The 26,743-nt window shown below is 37.4% G+C and overlaps 1 protein-coding gene across 8 annotated transcripts in view; it reads right to left on the minus strand.

Annotated features, from left to right (window-relative positions):
- The window catches only part of ANAPC1 (anaphase promoting complex subunit 1), a 101,130-nt gene that overhangs the window by 57,727 nt on the left and 16,660 nt on the right, over nucleotides 1-26,743 (minus strand). For all 8 annotated transcript variants that reach the window (XR_014235082.1, XM_082357796.1, XM_082357794.1 and 5 more), the window contains exons 12-20: nucleotides 21,577-21,667; nucleotides 21,406-21,471; nucleotides 18,902-19,036; nucleotides 17,420-17,560; nucleotides 16,792-16,852; nucleotides 14,646-14,833; nucleotides 4,364-4,438; nucleotides 2,074-2,342; nucleotides 674-765 (exon numbers count right to left, since the gene is read on the minus strand). Coding sequence is in view for 7 of the 8 variants with exons in the window: in XM_082357796.1 (XP_082213922.1) it covers nucleotides 674-765; nucleotides 2,074-2,342; nucleotides 4,364-4,438; nucleotides 14,646-14,833; nucleotides 16,792-16,852; nucleotides 17,420-17,560; nucleotides 18,902-19,036; nucleotides 21,406-21,471; nucleotides 21,577-21,667 (1,118 nt within the window). In the remaining variant the exon portion in view is untranslated. The remainder of the gene's footprint in view (nucleotides 1-673; nucleotides 766-2,073; nucleotides 2,343-4,363; nucleotides 4,439-14,645; nucleotides 14,834-16,791; nucleotides 16,853-17,419; nucleotides 17,561-18,901; nucleotides 19,037-21,405; nucleotides 21,472-21,576; nucleotides 21,668-26,743) is intronic.

Here is a 26,743-nt window from a genome sequence, read left to right on the forward strand (position 1 = left end):
GTTTTCTGCCACAGTAAGTAACTGACCATATTATAATATGTGGAATTTAATTGACTAATATTTTATCCAATCTTGGAAGGAAATGTAGAAAATCCTTGTGTTCAAGGCATATAAAGAATCTAACCAAAAATTTCTGCCCTAACCCTAAAGATGAGAAAACAGACAAGACACCCAGGATTGTGCTCTGTTTTAACAACTGGGCCCCAATCCTGAGTCGCTTTAACTCAGGGTCTAAGACAGTACGGTGGTTATGGAAATGTTCTGTATCTGTACTGTCCAATATGGCAACCACTAGCCCCATGTGGCTACTGAGCACTTGAAACGTGGCCGGTGCAACTGAGGAACTGCATTTGTAATATAATTAACTTAAATAGCACATGGCAGGTGGCTACCAACTGGGCAGCGCAGGGCAGCAAAGCACCCTTGGCACCGGAAGCTCGAAGCTTTTGCAGGGCAGAAACTTAGGGACGAGTAACATTTTCCCCCTACACTGAAGAAATTATGGCTTACTACAAGTCAGAGATCAAACACTACAAACTAAAATCTGCCTAGTGGAAAGACACTGCCCCTGATTTAGAGGCTAATGGTAAGAAATATATCCTCTGCTATTCACCAAGAAAAATACAAGCAAATGTCACTACATTGTTCAGAAAACCTTGAACAGCACACTTACCTTGATCAATTGTACACACTTGTCCAGTAGTTCTGACAAGTGTTGGGTAATCTCTATAGTAATGATCTACATAAGCCTCCAATTTTAAGTCCCTAAAACAATAAGAACATATAAAAAAGAAATAACAAGGAAGGTATTATAGCATTTTCCTCCCAAGAGTTAGAAGGACTCATCAGTTGAACTTTTCAATTAAAAAAATTTACTTATGAGAAAGAAGACAACCAGATCTAGAGCCTCTGTATTCTATTTCTGGACTTTAAAGTGCCCAGAATGACAAATGGAACCCAAACTCCTTTTGCTAGATCAATTTTGTGGATAAAACTACTGTGAAAACACTGTGGTCCATTTTCTCCTGTTTTAATTTATTAGCTGTGTGATCGTCAGCAAGTCAACTCTATGAATCTCAGTATTTTTTCTTCTAGAAAATGGAGAAACACCAGTTAACTCACTCTCAAGTTTTTAAGATTAAATAAGATAATATGTGTGAGAAATACTTTACAAAATGTAAAACATTTTACAAATGTTACCTGTTTCAGAGAGCCATGATTAGGGTTTGAAAATCATTTCATTACAAAAGTATTTTCATCATAGTAATGATTTGTCATTAAGAGAAACTGACCATCAATTAAAACTGCCATGTCTCAGAAAAGAATTTCAGTATCTCAAGGAAGATAACAGAAATTAGAAAACATACTACAACCTTAACGCAGAGGTTGGCATTTTGATTCAAAGTTAACTTTCTTTATCACCAAGGGTCACAAAGGCTCAAATAACACCTAAGTATGACCTTCCCAGTTCAGTGCCAAACACAAGGTGCTAGAAAGGCTTTTAAAAATATTATCAGAACAATCTTATTATGGATCCACTACGAGAGCCTGAAAGACGGGGAAGACCACAGACTGAGACAACAAAAGAACAGCAAAGACAGCCCACAACTAGCAGACGACACCTGTTCTTAGAAACAAACTTGAGCAAGTTTCCTCATCGCTGAAACAGGGATTGTAATACCTACTTTGACAATTCCTACATGTAAATTACGATTTTGTTCGCTGTAAACACTATCTGAACATAGGCATTACTACGAAAACAGCAGGTGTCATTACAGACCTTTCACCACAGTCATCGTGTCAAAATGAAAGCTGAGCAGGTCATCCTCACCGTGTAACACACTCTGGTGTCTTCCCCCTCATCTTAGGACAAAGACCAGCAACCCCAGCATGACCCACAGGCCCTTACATAGTGGATACCTCCAAACAATTCTGTGGTTTATAGAAAATGCTGTGGTTTGTTGAGACGGTAGATTTCAGAAATTTATTCACAAGCTTCCTATATGATATTCATGGCTAAGATCAAGTCAGCTAACGACCTCTTGAAGTTTCTAATCTACAAACAACATTTACCTTGCCAACTGAACGAGAAGTTCAACAAGTGAACGAATTCCTTCTCCCATTAGAGTGTTCAACTTAAGCTCCTCATAGACCAGGTGAAGAACAAAAAAAATTGCAGGTATGTGAGTGAAAAGAAGTGTAGAAGAGTCCAAACTGAGATTCTGTGACAAATCCTCATCCTTCATCTGTGAAACTTCCAAAGGACTCAAACATAAAGATCTATTCAAAAGATGAGACTCAACATTCTGGTGGTAGTCTGAATTTAGTAAATATTCCCAGTCCTGAGAAGAATAAAAAGGATATTAACTTTTTAAATAATCCCTCCTTGTAATGTCATTATTAAAAAAGAAAATCAAATTCACTTAAAACAATTCAAGTTCCATTTTCACATTAAGTTGTTAATAATATGAAAAATCACAATGCTGAAAAATTAGAACCAACACTTAAAATAGTGAAGCAGTTTCCAGGTGCCAGCAGTAAATATTAAGACAAGCCACCTTTAAAAACCACTTGAAAAAATGTAGTCACACCCTTTTAGGGAAGAGACTTTGGAAGAAAAATCCTACTACCTAGGTAGAGATTGAGAGAGAAAAATTTAAGATTATCTTAGGCAATGTCTTATGAGCCAAAAGTAAAGAAGGAAAGGTGGGAAGTGTAGACAGGCAGGTATAAGGACCACTACATTGATTTGGGTTTTAGTAAGAGGAGACGTCTACTTGTAACCAGCTGGTATATGTATCTTTCAATGTTTATAAGATGACGACGCTAGTAATGTGCCTAATAGTCAACTGAATTTTATATTCAAACTGTGCTACACTTTACAAGTATTAAGTGTGTTTTAGTTTCTACTTGTGATTTATTGTATTGTGTTGAGACAATGTGGTCTATGGTTTTGTCACAACTTGGAATTTACTGGTGCTTTTGTCAGGCTTAATACAGTGTGTTATTCTAACTTAAAAACTCTTGGAACAGATATAGAACCAACCATAAAAGTAAAAAATTTATAAGTTAGACAACCAAAATAAAAAATTCTGCTCACCAAAAGACACTGTTAAGCCACATACTGGGAGAAAATATTCCAAAAATACACATATGACAAAGAATGTCATATCTAAAATATATAAAGAACTTCTACAGCTTAATAAATATTTTTTTAAATCCAATTTAAAAATACGTAAAACACCTGAACAGAAACTTCACACAAACATATGTAAGTAGCTAATAAGCATATGAAACAGTGTCTAACATCATTAGTCATTAGGGAAAGGCAAATTAAAACCTCTTAGAGAAACTGCTTTCCACACATCCAAATGGTTAAAAGGAAAAAGACTAACAGCAAATACTGGCCAACTCATATATTACTCGTCAGTGTTAACATGGTATAACCAGTCTGAGAACCAGCAATGACCCAACAAGTTCACTGCTAGGTATTTAGCCAAGAGAAATGAAAATATGTGTCCACAAAGACTTATTACTGAACGCTGGCAGCAGCTTTACACGTAACAGTCAAATAACGGAAATGGGCTAGATATCCATCAGCGGAAGAATGAATAAACAAACTATGGTATATTCATACTACCCACCAATAAAAAGGCACAAACTACTGATATCTGCAACAACATGGATGAATCTCAAAAGCATTATGCTGAATGAAAGAAACCTTACGCCAAAGATTACATACTATATTCCTTCATTTATATGAAGTTCTAGAGCTGGCAAAGCTAACATATGACAGAATTCAAATCAGTGGACGCTTTGAGAAGAAAAAAATGATTTAAAATGGCACAAGAGAGCTTTATGGAATGATGGAAATGTTTTGTTCTTCAGAGGAGTGTGGGTTACACGAGTGTGCAGTTGTCAAAATTGATCAAACTGCATATTTAAGATCTGAGCATTTCATTTATGTAAATTAAACCTCAGTTTTAAAAGAATGTTTTGAAACAACAAGAATACACCCATGGAATCTGATACGTTTGAAAACCTAAATTAAAGAAACACTGCCTAAAAAGGCAAATGCTGTCACTTTAGGTGATCAATTGGCAGTAAAACATCTATAAACCCAAATTTAAATCACACAGCATTATGTATGTTTAGTAATTTTTAGATGATCATTAAAGACAAAAGTGAATAAATAGCCACAGAAAATGTAACAGGTCTTGCCCTTCAAAATAGCTGTCATTCAGTATTAAAATAAGTAAAAGGTGTTAGAAATACACGCAAATCAACAGGAACACTACAAATGTGGGGGACCAGTATAATACTCACAGATTAATTTTTATTAGCAAGAAAAAACAATGCTTACATCATCAGATCCCGTCTCAGAAGGTCTTGCTTTTTTGGGTGCAATGACTGGGGAAAGTGATCCTTCAAAGTCAAACTGGAAGATAACCCCAAAAGAGAAGACAAAATCATGTAAATTTATCACTGACAACTGATCAACTTAAATGATTCTGAAATCAGTTCTACCAATTATGGAAACTGAGGAATATCACCAAAACTCATTTTCTCATCTGGAAAAACATGGTATGAAAACCTTTCTTCTAGGGTCATTGTGAAGATTAAATGAAATCATCTATGTAAAGCACCTAGTCCAGTGCCTGGGCTCACAGGTACTGCAACGGTAGCTTCCTTTCCTCCCCTACTTCTCTGATGACACAGATCTTCACTCCACTGGTAGAAAGAACAAGGACCATTAGCTATACCCAAAACACGCCAAGTCTCAAAGAATCAACCCAGTGTTAGCCAAATGTCAGAACTTAGCAGACATTTATTTAGAGTCTGTCTACAGTGACAGTCTAACAATTCTATGGCAGAGAGGGGTAGCTACTCTCCAAAATCTGTGTTCTCCTCTTTCTCCTGGACCCACAGCCAGGCTACGTACCCCTGCCCACTCACAGTCAGGTGTGGCCCTCTGACAGTGTGATTATGAATGAAAGTAGATGTCACCACTGCCAGGCCCAGTTCATGAAAACCTCCCATTCATGCTCCCCTAGGCTCTTTCCCTTGTATCTAGCGTCAACTCTAAGGCTACCTTTGAAGCCTCACATTGAAGAAGACAGATGCTCCATCAGCCTGGGTCCCTAATAACCTGCTAAATACTGTTATATGAACAAGATACACATTTTTATTGTGTGTGAGCCATTATATCTTTTGAGAGCTTTCTGTTATAATAGTTAGCCTATCCTAATGCAGTTACATAAAAGCAATTTTCTAAAAGTTCAGTCTTATTCAATTCCCTCTGGCATAACCTTTGCCACCTGCTACTTTACACAGACACTGAACTACCAACTAATCAACCATAACCCTATAAATAGCAATAGCTATTTTCCTACGCTATAAAAACTTACATATTTATCAATTAATCTCATTCATCTGAAAGTTGATTTCTATATAAAAACTAAACATAGATAGCAATAATTTTTAAAACTGAATGTTTAAATATAAAACCGCATAAAGTACTTTTTTAAACTGAATAAAGTAATTTTTAAAACTGATCAAGAGAACAGGTTTTCTTGTGAAGCATTTAAATAAAACACAGCCCAACTTACACACCATATTATCAAAAAACAAAAATAACAAGAGCAAAATCAAAGCAACAGATGAAATGATAGCTATCTTACCTAAAACTTCAACCAAATATAGCGTACGTGTGTGCACACGCACACACACACACATACTCTAAGTCCCACAGTCAGAAAGAATGTCCCAGCTATGGTTATCAGATTCATTAAGACCTGGAGTTATGGGAAAGGACAGTGGAGATTGTCTGATACAGATACCTCTTTGTGACATATATGGCTCTGTCTTATTTTCATTATTTTAATATGTCACAGGTTAGCCAATCCTGTTATATAATTCTGTGGATCCCTGACCTTGATCTATCATAACCTGGATATAAAATATTCATTTATCTGCCTTCCCCTAGGACAGTCAATTCCATGAGAGGAACTATCTGTCTTCCCTAATGCGTATCTGAAAAGCCTGGCTTCATGCCTGGCCTACATCAGGGACTCAATATCTATCTAATGAAAATATGAGTATCCCAAAGGACAGAACAGTTAACCCTAGATGCAACCACTCACAGAATGTAAGAACCAGAAAGAAACATCTGGCCCAGTCCTCTCATTTAACTAATTAGTAAATTAAGGAAGGCCCAAAGAAATGCCAAAATCACAGAGCTAGTCATTGGCAGAAATTCGGTACTCTACCCTCCACCCTATCACTTAAATGAAAATAAAAAAGAGATATATCTGGACAAAGCAAAATAAAAACCATTTGCCACTGAGGACCATTTCATCCTGAGCTTTGACAGTGAGGACAAAAGACAGCAGGGTTTAACTATGCAGTCCTACAAATAAACGTCAGAGCTGATTTCCTCGTTCCTTCCTTTAGGGCTATCATGCAATAAGTAAATCAAAGAATCATGTTCCTCTTTACAAAAGAAAAAAACTGTGGGTGCTCAGTCCTAACCACAACGTGGAAACACGAGGGGGCACTGGCTCTCTGCTAGAGAATGGGGCCCAGTGATCTGTATTCCTCAACAAGTTCCACAGGACAGTAACATACAAAAACTACAAGAAGCTGAAGTGGACTTATTCATATTGTAGAAATCCTTGGTTTCTATAATGCACAATTTTTTCATATTTAATAAAAAATGGAAAAATCTGGAATGTAGTAGCATTCATGCAATTGTTTGGAATAAGAAAATTGTCCCTATTTTCCCAGGAAAATTTTTCCCAAGGAAATTGCAGAGGGCGATTCTTTCATATGATGCAACAGACACAAAATGTTAAAAATAATACTTCATTCAGGTGGAAAAGGGCATTCATTCAACAAATGTTCACTAAGCACCCATCTATGCCAGGCACTACTGTAGGTCCTAGAGATAGAGTAGTGAACAAAACCAAACAAAAATCCCTGCCCACACAGAATTTACCTTCCTGTGGGAGGAGAAGAGACACACAAACAAAATAAATAAAATATACAGCATATTACATTTAATTAGTGCTAAGAGAAAAAAAAGGTAAAGGGGATAATAAGGGGGGCATGGAGCGTAGGTACAATTCTACACAGAATGGACAGGGCAGGTTGCACTGAGGTGACATCTGGAAAAGGCCTCAGCTTGTCTTGTCTGAGGGAAGTCATTTTCTCCAGGGGTAACAGCAAGTGCAAAGACCCTGAGGCAGGAACATGCTTGGTGTGTTCAGGGGAAACAATGGAAACCAGTGTGGTGGGGACAATGTGAGCAAGGCAGGGATGAGTAAGCAGTAAAACCAGACGTAAGAGAAGCTGGGTCACGTGGTGTCTTGCAGGCCTTTGGCTTTTACTGAGTAGGATGGGAAGGCACTGGAGGGTTCTGAGCAGAGGAGTGGCTTGATCTGATTTTATTGGACAGGATTACTTTTGCTGCTAGGTGGAGAGGAGAATGAAACAGGTAAGCCATGAAATGCAAGTCAAAAAATAAAAACTATAAATGACCAATGAGAATTTTAAAGTCATTCCCATTTACTTACACAGAAATGACATAATAGTTCTGAGCTGGCAAAGGTTCACCCCACTCAAATAATCAATGTGGTGAAATGGGCACCTTTAAATGATGCTGGTGAAAATGTTGACTGCACAACCCTTTTTGAACATTACTTGACCTAGTAATCCCTCTTTTAGGGTTCAATTCTTGGGAAATGACTAGAGATGTACAGATTTACATATAAAAGAATGTTTGCAAATTACTCATAAGAAAAAAACTGGTTCAACAATGTTCAGTTATTAGCTATTAATCACGATAAAACCACATGGTAGCCTATAAAATGAAGGAGGTTTTTTGAAGAATTTTTAATGATATGGGAAATTTTCATTGATATCATATTTATCTATAAAGCAACAGCAAAATGTTTAGAGTGGTTGTCTCTGAGTAGTATTATTTTCCTCTTAATTCCTCCATTTTCCAAATTCTCCTCAGTAAGCATGTATACTTTCATAATAAAGAAAAACAAATGATTTTTTTTAATGGATTTGCTGGTAGGAAACTAAAATGTATAGACAAGTACAGCCGAGTTACCTGGAGAAAGGTAAGTGTGTTCTACAGTGATTTCTTCAGAGTGACCCAGGCAAGGTTGCCCTGGGAGTGATCTCCAGAGGCAAAAGGAAATCACCAATACTGAAGACGCTACCCTGATTTTATAAATAACCTATTAAGGGCCTGGAAGAAAGTTTCTAGGGAGGGAGATGAGGAATGCAGCTTTGTATCATTAGCAGACTAGATACTTAGGCTAAAGCACTTTAAACCTCCTTCAAACCAAACCTTCCTCCTCACAGACCAAGCAATTGTGTGTGAAAAGACAGTCTGAGCTTCAGAAAAGAACATTGTCATGAGTCAGAAGATACAATGCAGGCCCAGTTTTGAGCAAATCTCTAGTCTGTGATTTCTTCGTAATTCAGTTTCTTCATCAATAAAATCAAGACTATTACTACTAATCCGAGCATAACTTATAGCCATTTTACAAAGATGAAATGAGAAATAATAGCCAAAGTGCTTTACCATATTATGAAAATGCAATAATTCTAATTACTAGTAAAATGTTATTAAATAGTAATGATATTTGACTTAAAATGTATAGATACAATAAGCCTTAGCATTATTCCATTTTGTTGAATGAGGTATGCCCATTAGTAAACTGATATGTTATATACTCTGAATTCTGCACAACCAATTATGCAAACATCATTGGTGGATTTGTTTTTTGGTTTGGTTGCTCTCTTCTTTCTTCCTTTCTTTATTTTTTATTACATTTAAAAAAATTTTTTAATAATTATTTTTTATTTTAATTATTTTATTTTATCTTCATCTTTCTTTCTTTCTTTCTTCTTTTTCTCCCTTTTATTCTGAGCCATGTGGATGACAGGCTCTTGGTGCTCCAGCCAGGCATCAGGGCTGTGCCTCTGAAGTGGGAGAGCCAAGTTCAGGACGTTGGCCCACAAAAGACCTCCCAGCTCCACGTAATATCAAACGGCGAAAATCTCCCAGAGATCTCCATCTCAATGCCAAGACCCAGCTTCACTCAACGACCAGCAAGCTACAATGCTGTACACCCTATGCCAAACAGCTAGCAAGACAGGAACACAAACCCACCCATTAGCAGAGAGGCTGCCTAAAATCATAATAAGGTCACAGACACCCCGAAACACACCACCAGACATGGACCTGCCCATCAGAAAGACAAGATCCAGCCTCATCCACCAGAACACAGGCACTACTCCCCTCCACCAGGAAGCCTACACAACCCACTGAACCAACCGTAGCCACTGGGGGCAGACACCAAAAACAACGGGAACTACGAACCTGCAGCCTCTGGAAAGGAGACCCCAAACACAGTAAGTTAACCAAAATGAGAAGACAGAGAAACACACAGCAGATGAAGGAGCAAGGTAAAAACCCACCAGACGTAACAAATGAAGAGGAAATAGGCAGTCTACCTGAAAAAGAATTCAGAATAATGATAGTAAAGATGATCCAAAATCTTGGAAATAGAATGGAGAAAATACAAGAAATGTTTAACAAGGACCTAGAAGAACTAAAGAGCAAACAAACAGTGATGAACAACACAATAAATGAAATTAAAAATTCTCTAGAGGGTATCAACAGCAGAATAACTGAGGCAGAAGAACGGATAAGTGACCTGGAAGATAAAATAGTGGAAATAACTACAGCAGAGCAGGATAAAGAAAAAAAAATGAAAAGAATTGAGGACAGGCTCAGAGACCTCTGGGAGAACATTAAACGCACCAACATTAGAATTACAGGGGTCCCAGAATAAGAAGAGAAAAAGAAAGGGACTGAGAAAATATTTGAAGAGATTATAGTTGAAAACTTCCCTAATATGGGAAAGGAAGTAGTTAATCAAGTCCAGGAAGCACAGAGAGTACCATACAGGATAAATCCAAGGAGAAACGTGCCAAGACACACATTAATCAAACTATCAAAAATTAAATACAAACAAAAAATAATAAAAGCAGCAAGGGAAAAACAACAAATAACATACAAGGGAATCCCCATAAGGTTAACAGTTGATCTTTCAGCAGAAACTCTGCAAGCAAGAAGGGAGTGGCAGGACATATTTAAAGTGATGAAGGGGAAAAACCTACAACCAAGATTACTTTACCCAGAAAGGATGTCATTCAGATTTGACGGAGAAATTAAAACCTTTACAGACAAGCAGAAGCTAAGAGAATTCAGCACCACCAAACCAGCTCTGCAACAAATGCTAAAGGAACTTCTCTAGGCAGGAAACACAAGAGAAGGAAAAGACCTGCAATAACAAACCCAAAACAATTAAGAAAATGGTAATAGGAACATACATATCAATAATTACCTTAAATGTAAATGGATTAAATGCTCCATACAGAAGACACAGACTGGCTGAATGGATACAAAAACAAGACCCATATATATGCTGTCTACAACAGACCCACTTCAGACCTAGGGACACATACAGACTGAAAGTTAGGGGACGGAAAAAGATATTCCATTTAAATGGAAATCAAAAGAAAGCTGGAGTAGCAATTCTCATATCAGACAAAATAGACTTTAAAACAAAGACTATACAAGAGACAAAGAAGGACACTACATAATGATCAAGGGATCAATCCAAGAAGAAGATATAACAACTGTAAATATTTATGCACCCAACATAGGAGCACCTCAATACATAAGGCCAATGCTAACAGCCATAAAAGGGGAAATGACAGTAACACAATCATAGCAGGGGACTTTAACACCCCACTTTCACCAAGGCACAGATCATCCAAAATGAAAATAAATAAGGAAACACAAGCTTTAAATGATACATTAAACAAGATGGACTTAATTGATATTTATAGGACATTCCATCCAAAAACAACAGAATACACTTTCTTCTCAAGTGCTCATGGAACATTCTCCAGGATAGATCATATCTTGGGTCACAAATCAAGCTCTGGTATCTTTAAGAAAATTAAAATCGTATCAAGTATCTTTTCCGACCACAATGCTATGAGACTAGATATCAATTACAGGGAAAAAATCTGTAAAAAATACAAACACATGGAGGTTAAACAATGCACTACTTATTGACCAAGAGGTAACTGAAGAAATCAAAAGAGGAAATCAAAAAATACCTAGAAACAAATGACAATGAACACACGATGACCCAAAACCTATGGGATGCAGCAAAAGCAGTTCTAAGAGGGAGGTTTACAGCAATACAATCCTACCTTAAGAAACAAGAAACATCTCAAATAAACAACCTAACCTTACACCTAAAGCAATTAGAGAAACAAGAACAAAAAAACCCCCAAAGTTAGCAGAAGGAAAGAAATCATAAAGATCAGATCAGAAATAAATAAAAAAGGAATGAAGGAAACAATAGCAAAGATCAATAAAACTAAAAGCTGGTTCTTTGAGAAGATAAAATTGATAAACCATTAGCCAGACTCATCTAGAAAAAAAGAGAGAAGACTCAAATCAATAGAATTAGAAATGAAAAAGGAGAAGTAACTACTGACACTGCAGGAATACAAAGGATCATGAGCGATTACTACAAGCAACTATATGCCAATAAAATGGACAACCTGGAAGAAATGGACAAATTCTTAGAAATGCACAACCTTTCAAGACTGAACCAGGAAGAAATAGAAAATATGAACAGACCAATCACAAGTAATGAAATTGAAACTGTGATTAAAAATCTTCCAACAAACAAAAGCCCAGGACCAGATGGCTTCACAGGCGAATTCTATCGAACAGTTAGAGAAGAGCTAACACCTATCCTTCTCAAACTCTTCCAAAATATAACAGAGGGAGGAACACTCCCAAACTCATTCTACAAGGCCACCATCACACTGATACCAAAACCAGACAAAGATGTTACAAAGAAAGAAAACTACAGGCCAGTATCACTGATGAATATAGATGCAAAAATCCTCAACAAGATACTAGCAAACAGAATCCAGCAGCACGTTAAGAGGATCATACACCATGATCAAGTGGGTTTTATCCCAGGAATGCAAGGATTCTTCAATATACGCAAATCAATCAATGTGATACACCACATTAACAAATTGAAGGAGAAAAACCATATGATCATCTCAATAGATGCAGAGAAAGCTTTAGACAAAATTCAACACCCACTTATAACAAAATCCCTCCAGAAAGGAGGCATAGAGGGAACTTACCTCAACATAATAAAGGCCATATTTGACAAACCCACAGCCAACATCATCCTCAATGGTGAAAAACTGAAACCATTTCCACTAAGATCAGGAACAAGACAAGGCTGCCCACTCTCACCACTATTATTCAACATAGTTTTGGAAGTTTTAGACATGGCAAGCAGAGAAGGAAAAAAAAAGGAATCCAAACTGGAAAGAAGAAGTAAAGCTGTCACTGTTTGCAGATGACATGATACTATACATAGAGAATCCTAAAGATGCTACCAGAAAACTACTAGAGTTAATCAATGAATTTGGTAAAGTAGCAGGATACAAAATTAATGCACAGAAATCTCTTGCATTCCTATACACTAATGATGAAAAATCTGAAAGTGAAATTAAGAAAACACTCCCATTTACCACTGCAACAAAAAGAATAAAATATCACGGAATAAACCTACCAAAGGAGACAAAAGACCTGTATGCAGAAAATTATAAGACACTGATGAAAGAAATTAAAGATGATACAAATAGATGGAGAGATATACCATGTTCTTGGATTGGAAGAATCAATAGTGTGAAAATGACTCTACTACCCAAAGCAATCTACAGATTCAATGCAATCCCTATCAAACTACCACTGGCATTTTTCACAGAACTAGAACAAAAAAATCTCACAATTTGTATGGAAACACAAAAGACCACGAATAGCCAAAGCAATCTTGAGAAAGAAAAACAGAGCTGGAGTAATCAGGCTCCCTGACTTCAGACGATATTACAAAGCTACAGTAATCAAGACAGTATGGTACTGGCACAAAAACAGAAATATAGATCAATGGAACAGGATAGAAAGCCCAGAGATAAACCCACGCACATGTGGTCACCTTATCTTTGATAAAGGAGGCAAGAATATACAGTGGAGAAAAGACAGCCTCTTCAATATGTGGCGCTAGGAAAACTGGACAGTTGCATGTAAAAGAATGAAATTAGAACACTCCCTAACACCATACACAAAAATAAACTCAAAATGGATTCAAGACCTAAATGTAAGACCGGACACTATAAAACTCTTAGAGGAAAACATAGGCAGAACACTCCATGACATAAATCACAGCAAGATCCTTTTTGACCCACCTCCTAGAGAAATGGAAATAAAAACAAACAAATGGGACCTAATGAAACTTAAAAGCTTTTGCACAGCAAAGGAAACCATAAACAAGACAAAAAGACAACCTTCAGAATGGGAGAAAATATTTGCAAATGAAGCAACTGACAAAGGATTAATCTCCAAAATTTACAAGCAGCTCATGCAGCTCAATATCAAAAAAACGAACAACCCAATCCAAAAATGGGCAGAAGACCTAAATAGACATTTCTCCAAAGAAGATATACAGATTGCCAACAAACACATGAAAGAATGCTCAACATCACTAATTACTAGAGAAATGCAAATCAAAACTACAATGAGATATCATCTCACACCGGTCAGAATGGCCATCACCAAAAAGTCTACAAACAATAAATGCTGGAGACGGTGTGGAGAAAAGGGAATCCTCTTGCACTGTTGGTGGGAATGTAAATTGATACAGCCACTATGGAGAACAGTATGGAGGTTCCTTAAAAAACTAAAAATAGAACTACCATATGACCCAGCAATCCCACTACTGGGCATATACCCTGAGAAAACCATAATTCAGAAAGAGTCATGTACCACAATGTTCATTGCAGCTCTATTTACAATAGCTAGGACATAGAAGCAACCTAAGTGTCCATCAACAGATGAATGGATAAAGAAGATATGGCACACACACACAATGGAATATTACTCAGCCATAAAAAGAAACAAAATTGAGTTATTTGTAGTGAGGTGGATGGACCTAGAGTCTGTCATACAGAGTGAAGTAAGTCAGAAAAACAAATACCATATGCTAACACATATATATGGAATCTAAAAAAAAACAATGGTCATGAAGAACCTAGGGGCAAGACGGGAATAAACACGCAGACCGACTAGAGAATGGACTTGAGGATATGGGGAGGGGGAAGGGTAAGCTGGGACAAAATGAGAGAGTGGCATGGACATATATACACTACCAAATGTAAAACAGATAGCTAGTGAGAAGCAGCTGCATAACACAGGGAGATCAGCTCAGTGCTTTGTGACCACCTAGAGGGGTGGGATAGGGAAGGTGGGAGGGAGGGAGACGCAAGAGGGAAGAGCTATGGGGATATATGTATAACTGATTCACTTTGTTATAAAGCAGAAACTAACACACCATTGTAAAGCAATTATACTCCAATAAAGATGTTAAAAAAAAATTATGCAAACATTACATTTTATATAACACCATTTTAGATAACAGAATATCTCAGGAGGAAAAACAATTATCTGTACTTACATTCCTTGTCCATGCTAAGCGGTCTGTGTTATAACCCATCATGTTCATGAGACAAGTCACAAATAAGTTCCACTCTGAGTGATAACTGGGTCCTCCCGGAGCACTGTGGACACTGTACCACTTGACAAGCATCTGAACAGCTACTTCTTTTGGCAGGATAAATTTAATTGCTTGCAAACAAGTTTGTACTATTGAAAGCAAAGATTAATTTTAGTATGCTTCCTATGCATGCATTTCTTTTCCCCTTTTACTAAGAACATTTTTTAATTACTACTATATAAAGGCCAAGTACTATGAAAAAAGAACTGCCATTAAAGAGCCAATGGGATGCAAATCTGACCTAGCCAATCAACTGACACTGAATTTAACAGGGCTTGCGAGAGGTCTCAGGGCAGCTTTCTGATCATTAATTTTGGATCAGAAATAGAGTAACCAAAGAGCTGAGATTACCTAAGACAGAACTGATTGACATCCATGGCCCTGACAGTTATTAACTGTTCCCCATTTCACTCTCAAAAATGTCCTAGTTTGGACAATAAGTTAAAGGCCATTCTAACAAAAACACACAATTTCCACATTAATAAATTCATATAAAATATTGCTTCAATACTTCAGTAAATATGTAATAATCAATATATACCTCCTCAAATAGCAATGCTTACCTAGCATTAAAATATGTTCTGAATGATTGAACATTCTGGTTAACCAAAGCTTTATAACTTTTCATTATTTCTGACAGCATTGTTTCTAAAATGTTTTACATGCTCTCTGATCAATCAATACCATGTAAACTATAACTTTCTTAATGACTCAATATCATTAGTATGACTATCACTTACAGTGCTACACAGTCATACAGCGACCCCCTCAGGGTGGCAAGGGCTACTGCTATAAAGAGGCCTGGGTCTGCTTTTAGTAGGAAATGGCCCCAAACTGCAATGCTTTCGTATCCTCCCATAATCTCTTTAGAGGATTCTTTTCTTCCCTTCCCACTGGCACTGTCACCGGGGCCCATCCTCAGCAGCATATGCTTTTTCTCATCAATTTGCTATGTGTGTGCATACACAGCAAAGGTTGGAATCAAATGAAACCAATGTCAGAAAACCTAATAGTCAAGTTTGTCATGATTGAATCCAAAATAAGTGTAAACCAGATACTGCCTGAGGGGCTGAGGAAAGCTTTATAAGTAAAGTACAAAAACTTATGTGCATGAACTATGTGACTTCTATTTGCTCGTGAGAGAGTAAGATTTTTTTTTTTTTTAATTAACCTGTTATTTGTTTTTATGTACTTTGGTTAGGCTTATACTTCTTGAGATCACTGGCTAAATACCTTTCAGAAAAGCAAGGCATCTCCATACGAACTCAGAATATCATTTACTACACCAATGAAAGATACTTCCTAAAACGCAAAAGTCATTCTAGCCCACTTACCAAATTCCAGAATTCACACAATCTGCCAACGCTCTGCTCTGGCAGTTAGACTTTGAAACTAATAGATGTCCTGAATTTTCTTATATCATACAAGCTTTCTTTTCTTAATTTACATTTGTTGGCAAATCTTTTCAATTCCACAGTTTTCTTTACTATTCTATGTTCAAAATATTCTTCACCTAGTACTTTCCAAATTGCATTTCAGTAATAATTCAAGCAGACTCCAATTTTATCAAAATACTCCTGAGTGTATTTTTACTATAATGTTAAGTTTTATTCAGTTAAAGGCAATTATGTTAATTTTCAATTTATCTAACAATTGAGAGATATATTTTTGGATTAAAAACCATCAATATGCCGAAAACTATTTTAGTTGCTTGGGCTTCCTTGTTTTTGAGATTTTCTTGCAAGAGGCATGTCCATACGCTGTAATCTCACTGCATGGCTTCTTTTTCATAAGAAATCTCACAGAAGCAGAACTAGCACACACTTCACGGGTTCCCCCAGCCTTAGAGCACACATGGAGCAGACAGCACAAAATGCCCCCCAGCTCTTTTTTATAGCTTCTCAGCACAGTAAAAAACTCCATCTCATGGCTTCAAAAACAGCAAAAAATTTTAAAACCCCAATTATTCATGTAAATCAGCAATTACTCCAAATCTTTTAAATCAAACTAAGAACACACAAAAGTGAGGTTTGATTCTTAATCGTACCTAATTCAGAGGTGGCAATTTCAGGAATAGTGATCCTAACCATGGAGCCATTACTCAGTTCCTAGGGAAAAGAATGGAAACAAATAAGAGCGAGTAAATAGAATCTGTGCATTCTAAGTCTCTGAATGTCTTAAAAATAGCTGATGCTTTACAAGACTGTCAAACAAAAATGCAATAAAATAAATGAAAAACAAGCAATATTTTTCAAACAGAACTGAATACTTCGAAGTTTTAGAAACAATCAATGTACTTATTTGTAAAACATTTACAAAAATTCTTGTCTTTAATAAAGTGTCTAATTTTCATATAGACACTTGAGTCACCATCACCAAGAAAAAGAGGCTCACTTTTAATAGAAAGGCAAAAACCATGCCCGTATAAAATTCAACTGATTGAACAAGCTTTGTTTTCAATACATTTTTTCATAATACATGAACTTCAGAAAAGTTGGGCGGAGCTTCTTTAAAGTAAAATAGGGCAAAAAAATGACACATAACAAGAGATTTTAAAAATCACAAGAAACATTTGTTTCCATTTTTCACAAAATTCTGCGTTCTGCAAACTTTAAATAACAGTCACAATTCTTGGAAAGTTGCCTAACCTTTTAAAAATAAATATGCATACTTACTAGCGTTACCCTGTTATGGACAGGGTCTCTTATAGAATGAATGTAAGTTCCAAGCTGTTGGAAAGTACAATCCTCATTATAGAGAGAATCATGAAGCTTTGAAGAATCCCTTAGTTCTGGAACTGGGGACAACAGAACAGCCTGGAAAAAGTCATAAATACAACCCATGTGAAGCATGTTTTGAGAAATTAAGGTTAAAGAAACTATGTATCATTTTTGCATATGGCCTAGCAATTGTACATAATGATTTAAAACCATTCTGCTCTAAACATGACTAAGTACCTTGTAGCAGACCAAGGTCCTCACCAAAAGCAACTAGAAAAAGTCGATAAAAATAGCACATCTGATGGACAGCACTACAAAGCTGTGGAGACTACCTGGACTTGAGGGACCAAGATCAGGAGAGGAAGAAAGGAATCGGAAGGAGGTGGCCCCAGAGTCTTACAGCACTTGGGATCTAATTGGTCTATCTGCAATCCCAAGATAAACCTATCTAAAACACAAACCCTAACATTCTTAACTCCATGCTCAAAAACCTATAATACCCTGGAGACTGCATTTGGAATAAAAACCTTTTCATCCTTTCTTTTTCAAGAGCATGTTAGGAAGACAGTGTAAATCCTAGCTCTACCACTTATTAGCTGTATGTTGTTAGACCAGTAACCTCCTTGTACCTCTCTATGTGCCCATTTGTAAAACAAGGATTAATATTTTCCTAATAAAGTTGTTTTAAGGGATTAAATGAGTTAATACATATAAAACACTCAGAACAGTGCCTAGTACATAGATAACACTAGAAAACAGGTTATTATTATCCCACCCCCTGCCCTGCCTCACCCAAGAGACTACGTGTACTTTTATAAGCATTCATTCATTCCACAGACTTGCTGAGTCTTCACTTGTATGCTGGGAGATGGAGATACAACTATGAGTTAAAATGTTCTGCACTGTCCTGCCTCCACATGCACACCCATGCAATTCCACTTACCCCAAAGCCCCCTTCCATCTACAGACATCCTACTTACCCTCCAGGTCCAAACCAAGGTAGACACGTCTCTGGAAGAGGAGCCTTTGATTCCACCACATCATCCCATCAGAATGTATCTTCCTATCAGTGAATCTCCTATGGTACTCTCTGTTCCTCTTAAGTCTTAATAGTCTACCTATCTTAAATTATAATCTCTTAAAACAGACAGTACATCTGTTCCACCCAAGTAAATTGTGAGATCCCTAGATGAAAAAGAATGCATCACTTTCCTCACTGCAGCACCTTCAAAAAGTACCTTACACATCAGAAGGGAAGTCAATGTATGTTTACTGAATCATTTGTGTTTGAAAATATACACATTCTACAAGCATTAGCCAAACTTCCAATTCTGTCACCGTTAAAACAGAAAAAAGTTAACCATGGAAAGAACTAATATTTGACCAAACTTCTTTAAAACACTATTAATTTTTGACAACACCTACTCCCTGTCTTACCTCATCCAGGGATCCAAGCAGCTTACTCAGAGGGTTAGGAGTACTAACGCTGTCAAGCGGGGTGCTGGGCCGAGGCATCGTGTTCGACATTGTCAGGGAGGGAGCTGGCAGCCCAGGAATAAAAACCTTTCCCACCTTTAAGCAATAAAAAAATGTGGAAAAAAATTAGCTTTAATGTTTTTGTTGTTGTTGTTTTGGCCACGCCACACGGCTTATAGGATCTTAGTTCCCCGACCAGGGATTGAACCCTGCAGTGGAAGCTCAGAGTCCTAACTACTGGACCACCAGGGAATTCCCTACTGTATCATGTTCTTAAATGAAACGTTAAGGCATGTAAGCATATATTTCTTTAGATATTTCAAAGTCTATGATCACCAAACACAACTAAAAAACAAAGAGAATTAAAATTTTAATAATGTATCAAACTCTACCTACCAACTACGAATATCTTGGCATAAATTCTTAGTCTGATTCCTTCTTTTCATAACTAAGGACTTTTCTGGGGGCAGGAAACAGGCGGAATGTTAATATAGTCAGACACTATACAAAATTCACGTATACTATGCATTTTTCTACCTCATTGGTGGTAAAGGCAGCAGAGACACTAAGCTTTCAGAGGCTATAAGCATCGATCTTGTTAAGTATTTTCCTGGCAGAGAGAAAGACATCAATTACTTCTTGGGAGCCAAAAAATTTAGGCTGAAGCGATACTCAAGAAATTAAATCCAACCTAATTCAAACCGTACTCTCTAGCTCACAATCTGTCTTCTGTCATAAACTTTCCAATACCTCTTCCTCAAAAAAAATTTACATCAACTCTACATTGAACTTAAAAGAATGAGCCAACAATCCATGCTAACCACTCCTTCCTTTTAGCTACCCACAGGGTTCTCAGGAAAAACACAACAGAAATTCACACCCACACAGGCTGAAAACTCTTGATAAGACTAAAAGGAGATACTCAGAACTAAAGTGGAATTTTGACAATATACATATTTATGTCAATATACTACCCGAAAGCTAATAAAATTACAGAAGTTGCCCAAATAAAATCCTTAGGATTAAAAAACAAAAATGACAGAACTAGTATATATAAAGTTTTTGTGAAACTGACCAACAATGAGTGACCCATGTGTGAAACTGACCAACAATGACACAGTAAAAGATCTGAGAACAATGATCTGTAACACCATTCGGTTCTCAAACTGCCCTCTAGGTAATGTGGAAGTTGAGGCAGACCACAATCTCATTACGGGAGCAGACAGGAAAAAAGACCCAATCAGGAAAGGAATAGCTAGAAAACTTTTAGACAATGACCAACCTACTCCAGACAAACACGATAGGAAAATACTGCACCCCACCCCTCGGCCCTGTGAACAAAGGCCAAGTGGAAGCCTGGACTTCCATTATCACCTGGCTGTAATGAGGCACCAATCTGGGAAAAACAAAAACAAAAAGCTAACAGTACCTTGGGTTAGCAAGATTGTAAAGAAACTTCGAGAGCTCTCCTTGATGCAACCTACACTTTGGAAAACAATGTGTCACCATGTGGCTAAGTCGAATATGCATATATTCTAAAGGCTAGGAGATATATATTTTTTAAAAACTTTTTAAGCATTGTTTATTAGAGGAAACAGCAAAACAACCCTAGTGGCTGGTAAAGTTCTCGTATAATCATACAATGGAAAACTAGGTAACAGTGCGTGCGTCAACAACAGCTACACGTCAACACAAATAAATCTAAAAATAATATAATGTTGAGCAAAATAAGTCAGAGAAGAGTATGTGGTATGTTTTCTTTATATGAAAATTCAAAAACAAGGAAAACTAAACAATTTACTCGTCAGTGATACATAGATAACTGCAAAAACTAGTAATAAAAACAAGGGACTGATTTATTCCAAGTAAGGATCTCTGGGGGATGAGGATACAATGAGGAAAGAAAATCCAAGAGACTGTAAATATATGGCAACATCCTATTTCTTAACCTGGGTAGTGGTTATATGAATGTTCACTTCATTATCCTTCAAACTATGTGTATTTAAATTTCATAATTTAAATTTGTAAAATTTACATTATTCCGTACGTAAAGTTCACAACTGTTTAAAAAGACACAGACAACATATATATTATACATTTAATACAGTGAAACTTTACTAAAATTTTGAGACTTAAGAAAGCTACCCATAAATCAATTTCAAAACTATATTCTTTATAAAACTTCAATTAACTTTTTTCTTTTTTTTTAAATTATCTATATTCATTAAAGTTTCCCCAACTGCCCTGTTTTCATAGTGCCAATCCATCTAATGACAGTGAGTCCTAGACCTCCAAATAAGGCCCAACCTAAATTGAAGACTTCATTGTCAACTCTTACAAGAATCTTCTGCCAAATTCTATAGACAGGAGGTAACACATTTTAAATATCAAACTAAAGTAACATTAAAAAATAATAATTAAGGAAGTAGTCCTACTAAAAGCATGAAATGCTATTTATTACTTACCCGAACCACTCCTGTGTACAGCACCAGGTTTCCACTGCCTTCCAGGACCAGCATAGTGTCTATCTTCTAAAAAAAAAAAAAAAAAAAAAAGGCAAAAATCTTATTTTCCAATCTGTGCAAATTTTAAAGCACAATGATTTTCAACTTCTCAAGAAATGTGCCTGCATTTACCTCCACTGGAGCTGCATCCTTTGCGTGTATGTTGGTGACGGAGCCAAAGATGAGCTGGGTTTTATCATTACTCTCTTGAAACTTTACACATCTAAATATTCAAATTAAAAAAGAAATACACTATTGATATATGCAACAACCTCTACTGATCTCAAGGGTATTATACTAACTGTAAAAAGCCAATTTCAAAAGGTTACTTACTGTATGATTCCACTTATAAAACATTTTCAAATGACAAAATTATAGAGATGGAGAACAGATTAGTGGTTGCCAGGGATTGGGGACTGTGGTAGATGGGTGTGGTGTATGTGACTCTAAAGTGGGTAGCATGAGGAAGATCTGTGAGGTGATAAAGAAGTTCTCAACCTTGATTGGGGTGTTTGCACAAATCTACACGTGATAAAATTTCATGGAATCATATACACACACAAATGAGTACACGTAAAACTGATGAAGTTTGAATGAGGCCCATTAATCGTACTGATGTCAATTTCCTTCTTTTAACAATGCACTATAGATATGTAAGATGTTACCTCTGGGGGAAAAAGTGCAGGCTACACAGGACCTCTAATACTTTACAACATCCTGTGATCTATAATAATTTCAAAATTAAAGGTCAATAAATTGGTAAATATATAAATACACATTTTACCTAAGAAGATACATGAATGGCTAATAAGCACATGAGAAGATGCTCAACATCATAAGTCATTAGGGAAATGCAAATTAAAACCACTTCAGGGGCTTCTCTGGTGGCACAGAGGTTAAGAATCCGCCTGCCAATGCAGGGGACACAGGTTCGATCCCTGGTCCAGGAAGATCCCACATGCCATGGAGCAACTAAGCCTGTGCGCCACAACAGCTGAGTCTGCGCTCTAGAGCCCGCGTGCCACAACTACTGAAGCCTGCTCTCCACAACTACTGAAGCCTGCGCGCCTAGAGCCCGTGCTCTGCAACAAGAGAAGCCACCACAGTGAGAAGCCCGCGCACCGCAAGAAGAGTAGCCCCCCTGCTCACCGCAACTAGAGAAAGCCCACGCGCAGCAACGAACACCCAACGCACCCAAAAAGTAAATAAATAAATAAAATTTTAAAAAACCACTTCACACGCACCAGAATGGCTACAATCAAAGAAAATGACAATATCAAATCTTGTCGAAAGGAACCAAGATGGCGGAGTAGAAGGCGTGCTCTCACTCCCTCTTGTGAGAATACCAGAATCACAACTAGCTGCTGGACAATCATCAACAGGAAGACACTGGAACTCACCAAAAAAGATACCCCACATCCAAAGACAAAGGAGAAGCCACAATGAGACGGTAGGAGGGGCGCAATCAGTAAAATCAAGTCCCATAACTGCTGGGTGGGTGACTCACAGACTGGCGAACACTTATACCACAGAAGTCCACCCACTGGAGTGAAGGTTCTGAGCCCCACATCAAGTTTCCCAACCTGGGCGTCCGGCAACGGGAGGAGGAATTCCTAGAGAATCAAACTTTGAAGCCTAGTGGGATTCGATTGCAGGACTTCGACAGGACTGGGGGAAACAGAGATTCCACTCTTGGAGGGCACACACAAAGTAGTGTGTGCATCGGGACCCAGGGGAAGGAGCAGTGACCCCAGGGGAGACTGAACCAGACCTACCTGCTAGTGTTGGAGGGTCTCCTGCAGAGGCGGGGGATAGCTGGGGCTCACCATGGGGACAAGGACACTGGCAGCAGAAGTTCTGGGAAGTACTCCTTGGCGTAAGCCCTCCCAGAGTCTGCCATTAGCCCCACCAAAGAGCCCAGGTAGGCTCCAGTGTTGGTTTGCCTCAGGCCAAACAACCAACAGGGAGGGAACCCAGCCCCACCCATCAGCAGTCAAGTGGATTAAAGCTTTACTGAGCTCTGCCCACCAGAGCAACAGTCAGCTCTAACCACCACCAATCACTCCCATCAGGAAACTTACACAAGCCTCTTAGACAGCCTCATCCACCAGAGGGCAGACAGCAGAAGCAAGAACTACAATCCTGCAGCCTGTGGAACAAACCCCACATTCAAAGAAAGACAGACAAGATGAAAAGGCAGAGGGCTATGTACCAGATGAAGGAACAAGATAAAATCCCAGAAAAACAACTAAATGAAGTGGAGATAGGCAACCTTCCAGAAAAAGAATTCAGAATAATGATAGTGAAGATGATCCAGGACCTCGGAAAAAGAATGGAGGCAAAGATCGAGAAGATGTAAGAAATGTTTAACAAAGACCTAGAAGAATTAAAGGACAAACAAACAGAGATGAACAATACAATAACTGAAATGAAAACTACACTAGAAGGAATCAATAGCAGAATAACTGAGGCAGAAGAATGGATAAGTGACCTGGAAGACAGAATGGTGGAATTCACTGCTGCGGAACAAAATAAAAAACAATGAAAAGAAATGATGAAAGCCAAAGAGACCTCTGGGACAACACTAAACACAACAACATTCGCATTATAGGGGTCCCAGAAGGAGAAGACAGAGAGAAAGGACCAGAGAAAATATTTGAAGAGATTATAGTCGAAAACTTCCCAAACATGGGAAAGGAAATAGCCACCCAAGTCCAGGAGGCGCAGCGAGTCCCATACAGGATAAACCCAAGAAGAAACACACCAACACACATAGTAATCAAATTGGCAAAAATTAAAGACAAAGAAAAATTATTGAAAGCATCAAGGGAAAAACGACAAATAACACACAAGGGAATTCCCATAAGGTTAACAGCTGATTTCTCAGCAGAAACTCTACAAGCCAGAAGGGAGTGGCATGATATACTAAAAGTGGTGAAAGGGAAGAACCTACAACCAAGATTACTCTACCCAGCAAGGATCTCATTCAGATTCGATGGAGAAATCAAAAGCTTTACAGACAAGCAAAAGCTAAGAGAATTCAGCACCACCAAACCAGCTCTACAACAAATGCTAAAGGAACTTCTCTAGGCAGGAAACACAAGAGAAGAATAGGACCTACAAAAACAAACCCAAAACAATTAAGAAAATGGTCATAGGAACATACATATCGATAATTACCTTAAACGTGAATGGATTAAATGCTCCAACCAAAAGACACAGGCTGGCTGAATGGATACAAAAACAAGACCCATATACATGCTGTCTACAAGAGACCCACTTCAGACCTAGGGACACATACAGACTGAAAGTGAGGGGATGGAAAAAGATATTCCATGCAAATGGAAATCAAAAGAAAGCTGGAGTAGCAATACTCATATCAGATAAAACAGACTTTAAAATAAAGAATGTTACAAGAGACAAGGAAGGACACTACATAATGATCAAGGGATCAATCCAAGAAGAAGATACAACAATTATAAATATATATGCACCCAACAAAGGAGCACCTCAATACATAAGGCAACTGCTAACAGCTATAAAAGAGGAAATCGACAGTAACACAATAATAGTAGGGGACTTTAACACCTCACTTACAGCAATGGACAGATCATCCAAAATGAAAATAAATAAGGAAACAGAAGCTTTAAATGACACAATAGACCAGATAGATTTAATTGATATTTATAGGACATTCCATCCAAAAACAGCAGATTACACTTTCTTCTCAAGTGCGCACGGAACATTCTCCAGGATAGATCACATCTTGGGTCACAAATCAAGCCTCAGTAAATTTAAGAAAACTGAAATCATATCAAGCATCTTTTCTGACCACCACGCTATGAGATTAGAAATGAATTACAGGGAAAAAAAACGTAAAAAACACAAACACATGGAGGCTAAACAATACGTTACTAAATAACCAAGAGATCACTGAAGAAATCAAAGAGGAAATCAAAAAATAACTAGAGACAAATGACAATGAAAACACGACGATCCAAAACCTATGATATGCAGCAAAAGCAGTTCTAAGAGGGAAGTTTATTAGCTATACAAGCCTACCTCAAGAAACAAGAAAAATCTCAAATAAACAATCTAAACTTACACCTAAAGGAACTAGAGAAAGAAGAACAAACAAAACCCAAAGTTAGCAGAAGGAAAGAAATCATAAAGATCAGAGCAGAAATAAATGAAATAGAAACAAAGAAAACAATAGCAAAGATCAATAAAACTAAAAGCTGGATCTTTGAGAAGATAAACAAAATTGAAAATCCATAAGCCAGACTTATCAAGAAAAAGAGGGAGAGGACTCAAATCAATACAATTAGAAATGAAAAAGGAGAAGTTACAACAGACACCGCAGAAACACAAAGCATCCTAAGAGACTACTACAAGCAACTCTGTGCCAATAAAATGGACAACCTGGAAGAAATGGACAAATTCTTAGAAAGGTATAACCTTCCAAGACTAAACCAGGAAGAAATAGAACATATGAACAGACCAATCACAAGTAATGAAATTGAAACTGTGATTAAAAATCTTCCAACAAACAAAAGTCCAGGACCAGATGGCTTCACAGGTGATTCTATCAAACACTTAGAGAAGAGCTAACACACATTCTTCTCAAAATTTTCCAAAGAATTGCAGAGCAAGGAACACTCCCAAACTCATTCTATGAGGCCACCATCACCCTGATACCAAAACCAGACAAAGATACCACAAAAAAAGAAAATTACAGACCAATATCACTGATGAATATAGATGCAAAAATCCTCAACAAAATACTAGCAAACAGAGTCCAACAACACATTAAAAGGATCATACACCATGATCAAGTGGGATTTATCCCAGTGATGCAAGGATTCTTCAATATACACAAATCAATCAATGTGATACACCATATTAACAAATTGAAGAATAAAAACCATATGATCATCTCAATAGATGCAGAAAAAGCTTTTGACAAAATTCAACACCGATTTATGATAAAAACTCTCCAGAAAGTGGGCACAGAGGGAACCTACCTCAACATAATAAAGGCCATATACGACAAACCCACAGCAAACATCATTCTCAATGGTGAAAAACTGAAAGCATTTCCTCTAAGATCAGGAACGAGACAAGGATGTCCACTCTCACCACTATTATTCAACATAGTTTTGGAAGTCCTAGCCATGGCAATCAGAGAAGAAAAAGAAATGAAAGGAATACAAATTGGAAAAGAAGAAGTAAAACTGGCACTGTTTGCAGATGACATGACACTATACATAGAGAATCCTAAAAATGCCACCAGAAAACT

The sequence above is a fragment of the Balaenoptera borealis genome (assembly GCF_965194805.1).
Source record: "Balaenoptera borealis genome assembly, chromosome: 15".
Taxonomy (NCBI): Eukaryota; Metazoa; Chordata; class Mammalia; order Artiodactyla; family Balaenopteridae; genus Balaenoptera; species Balaenoptera borealis.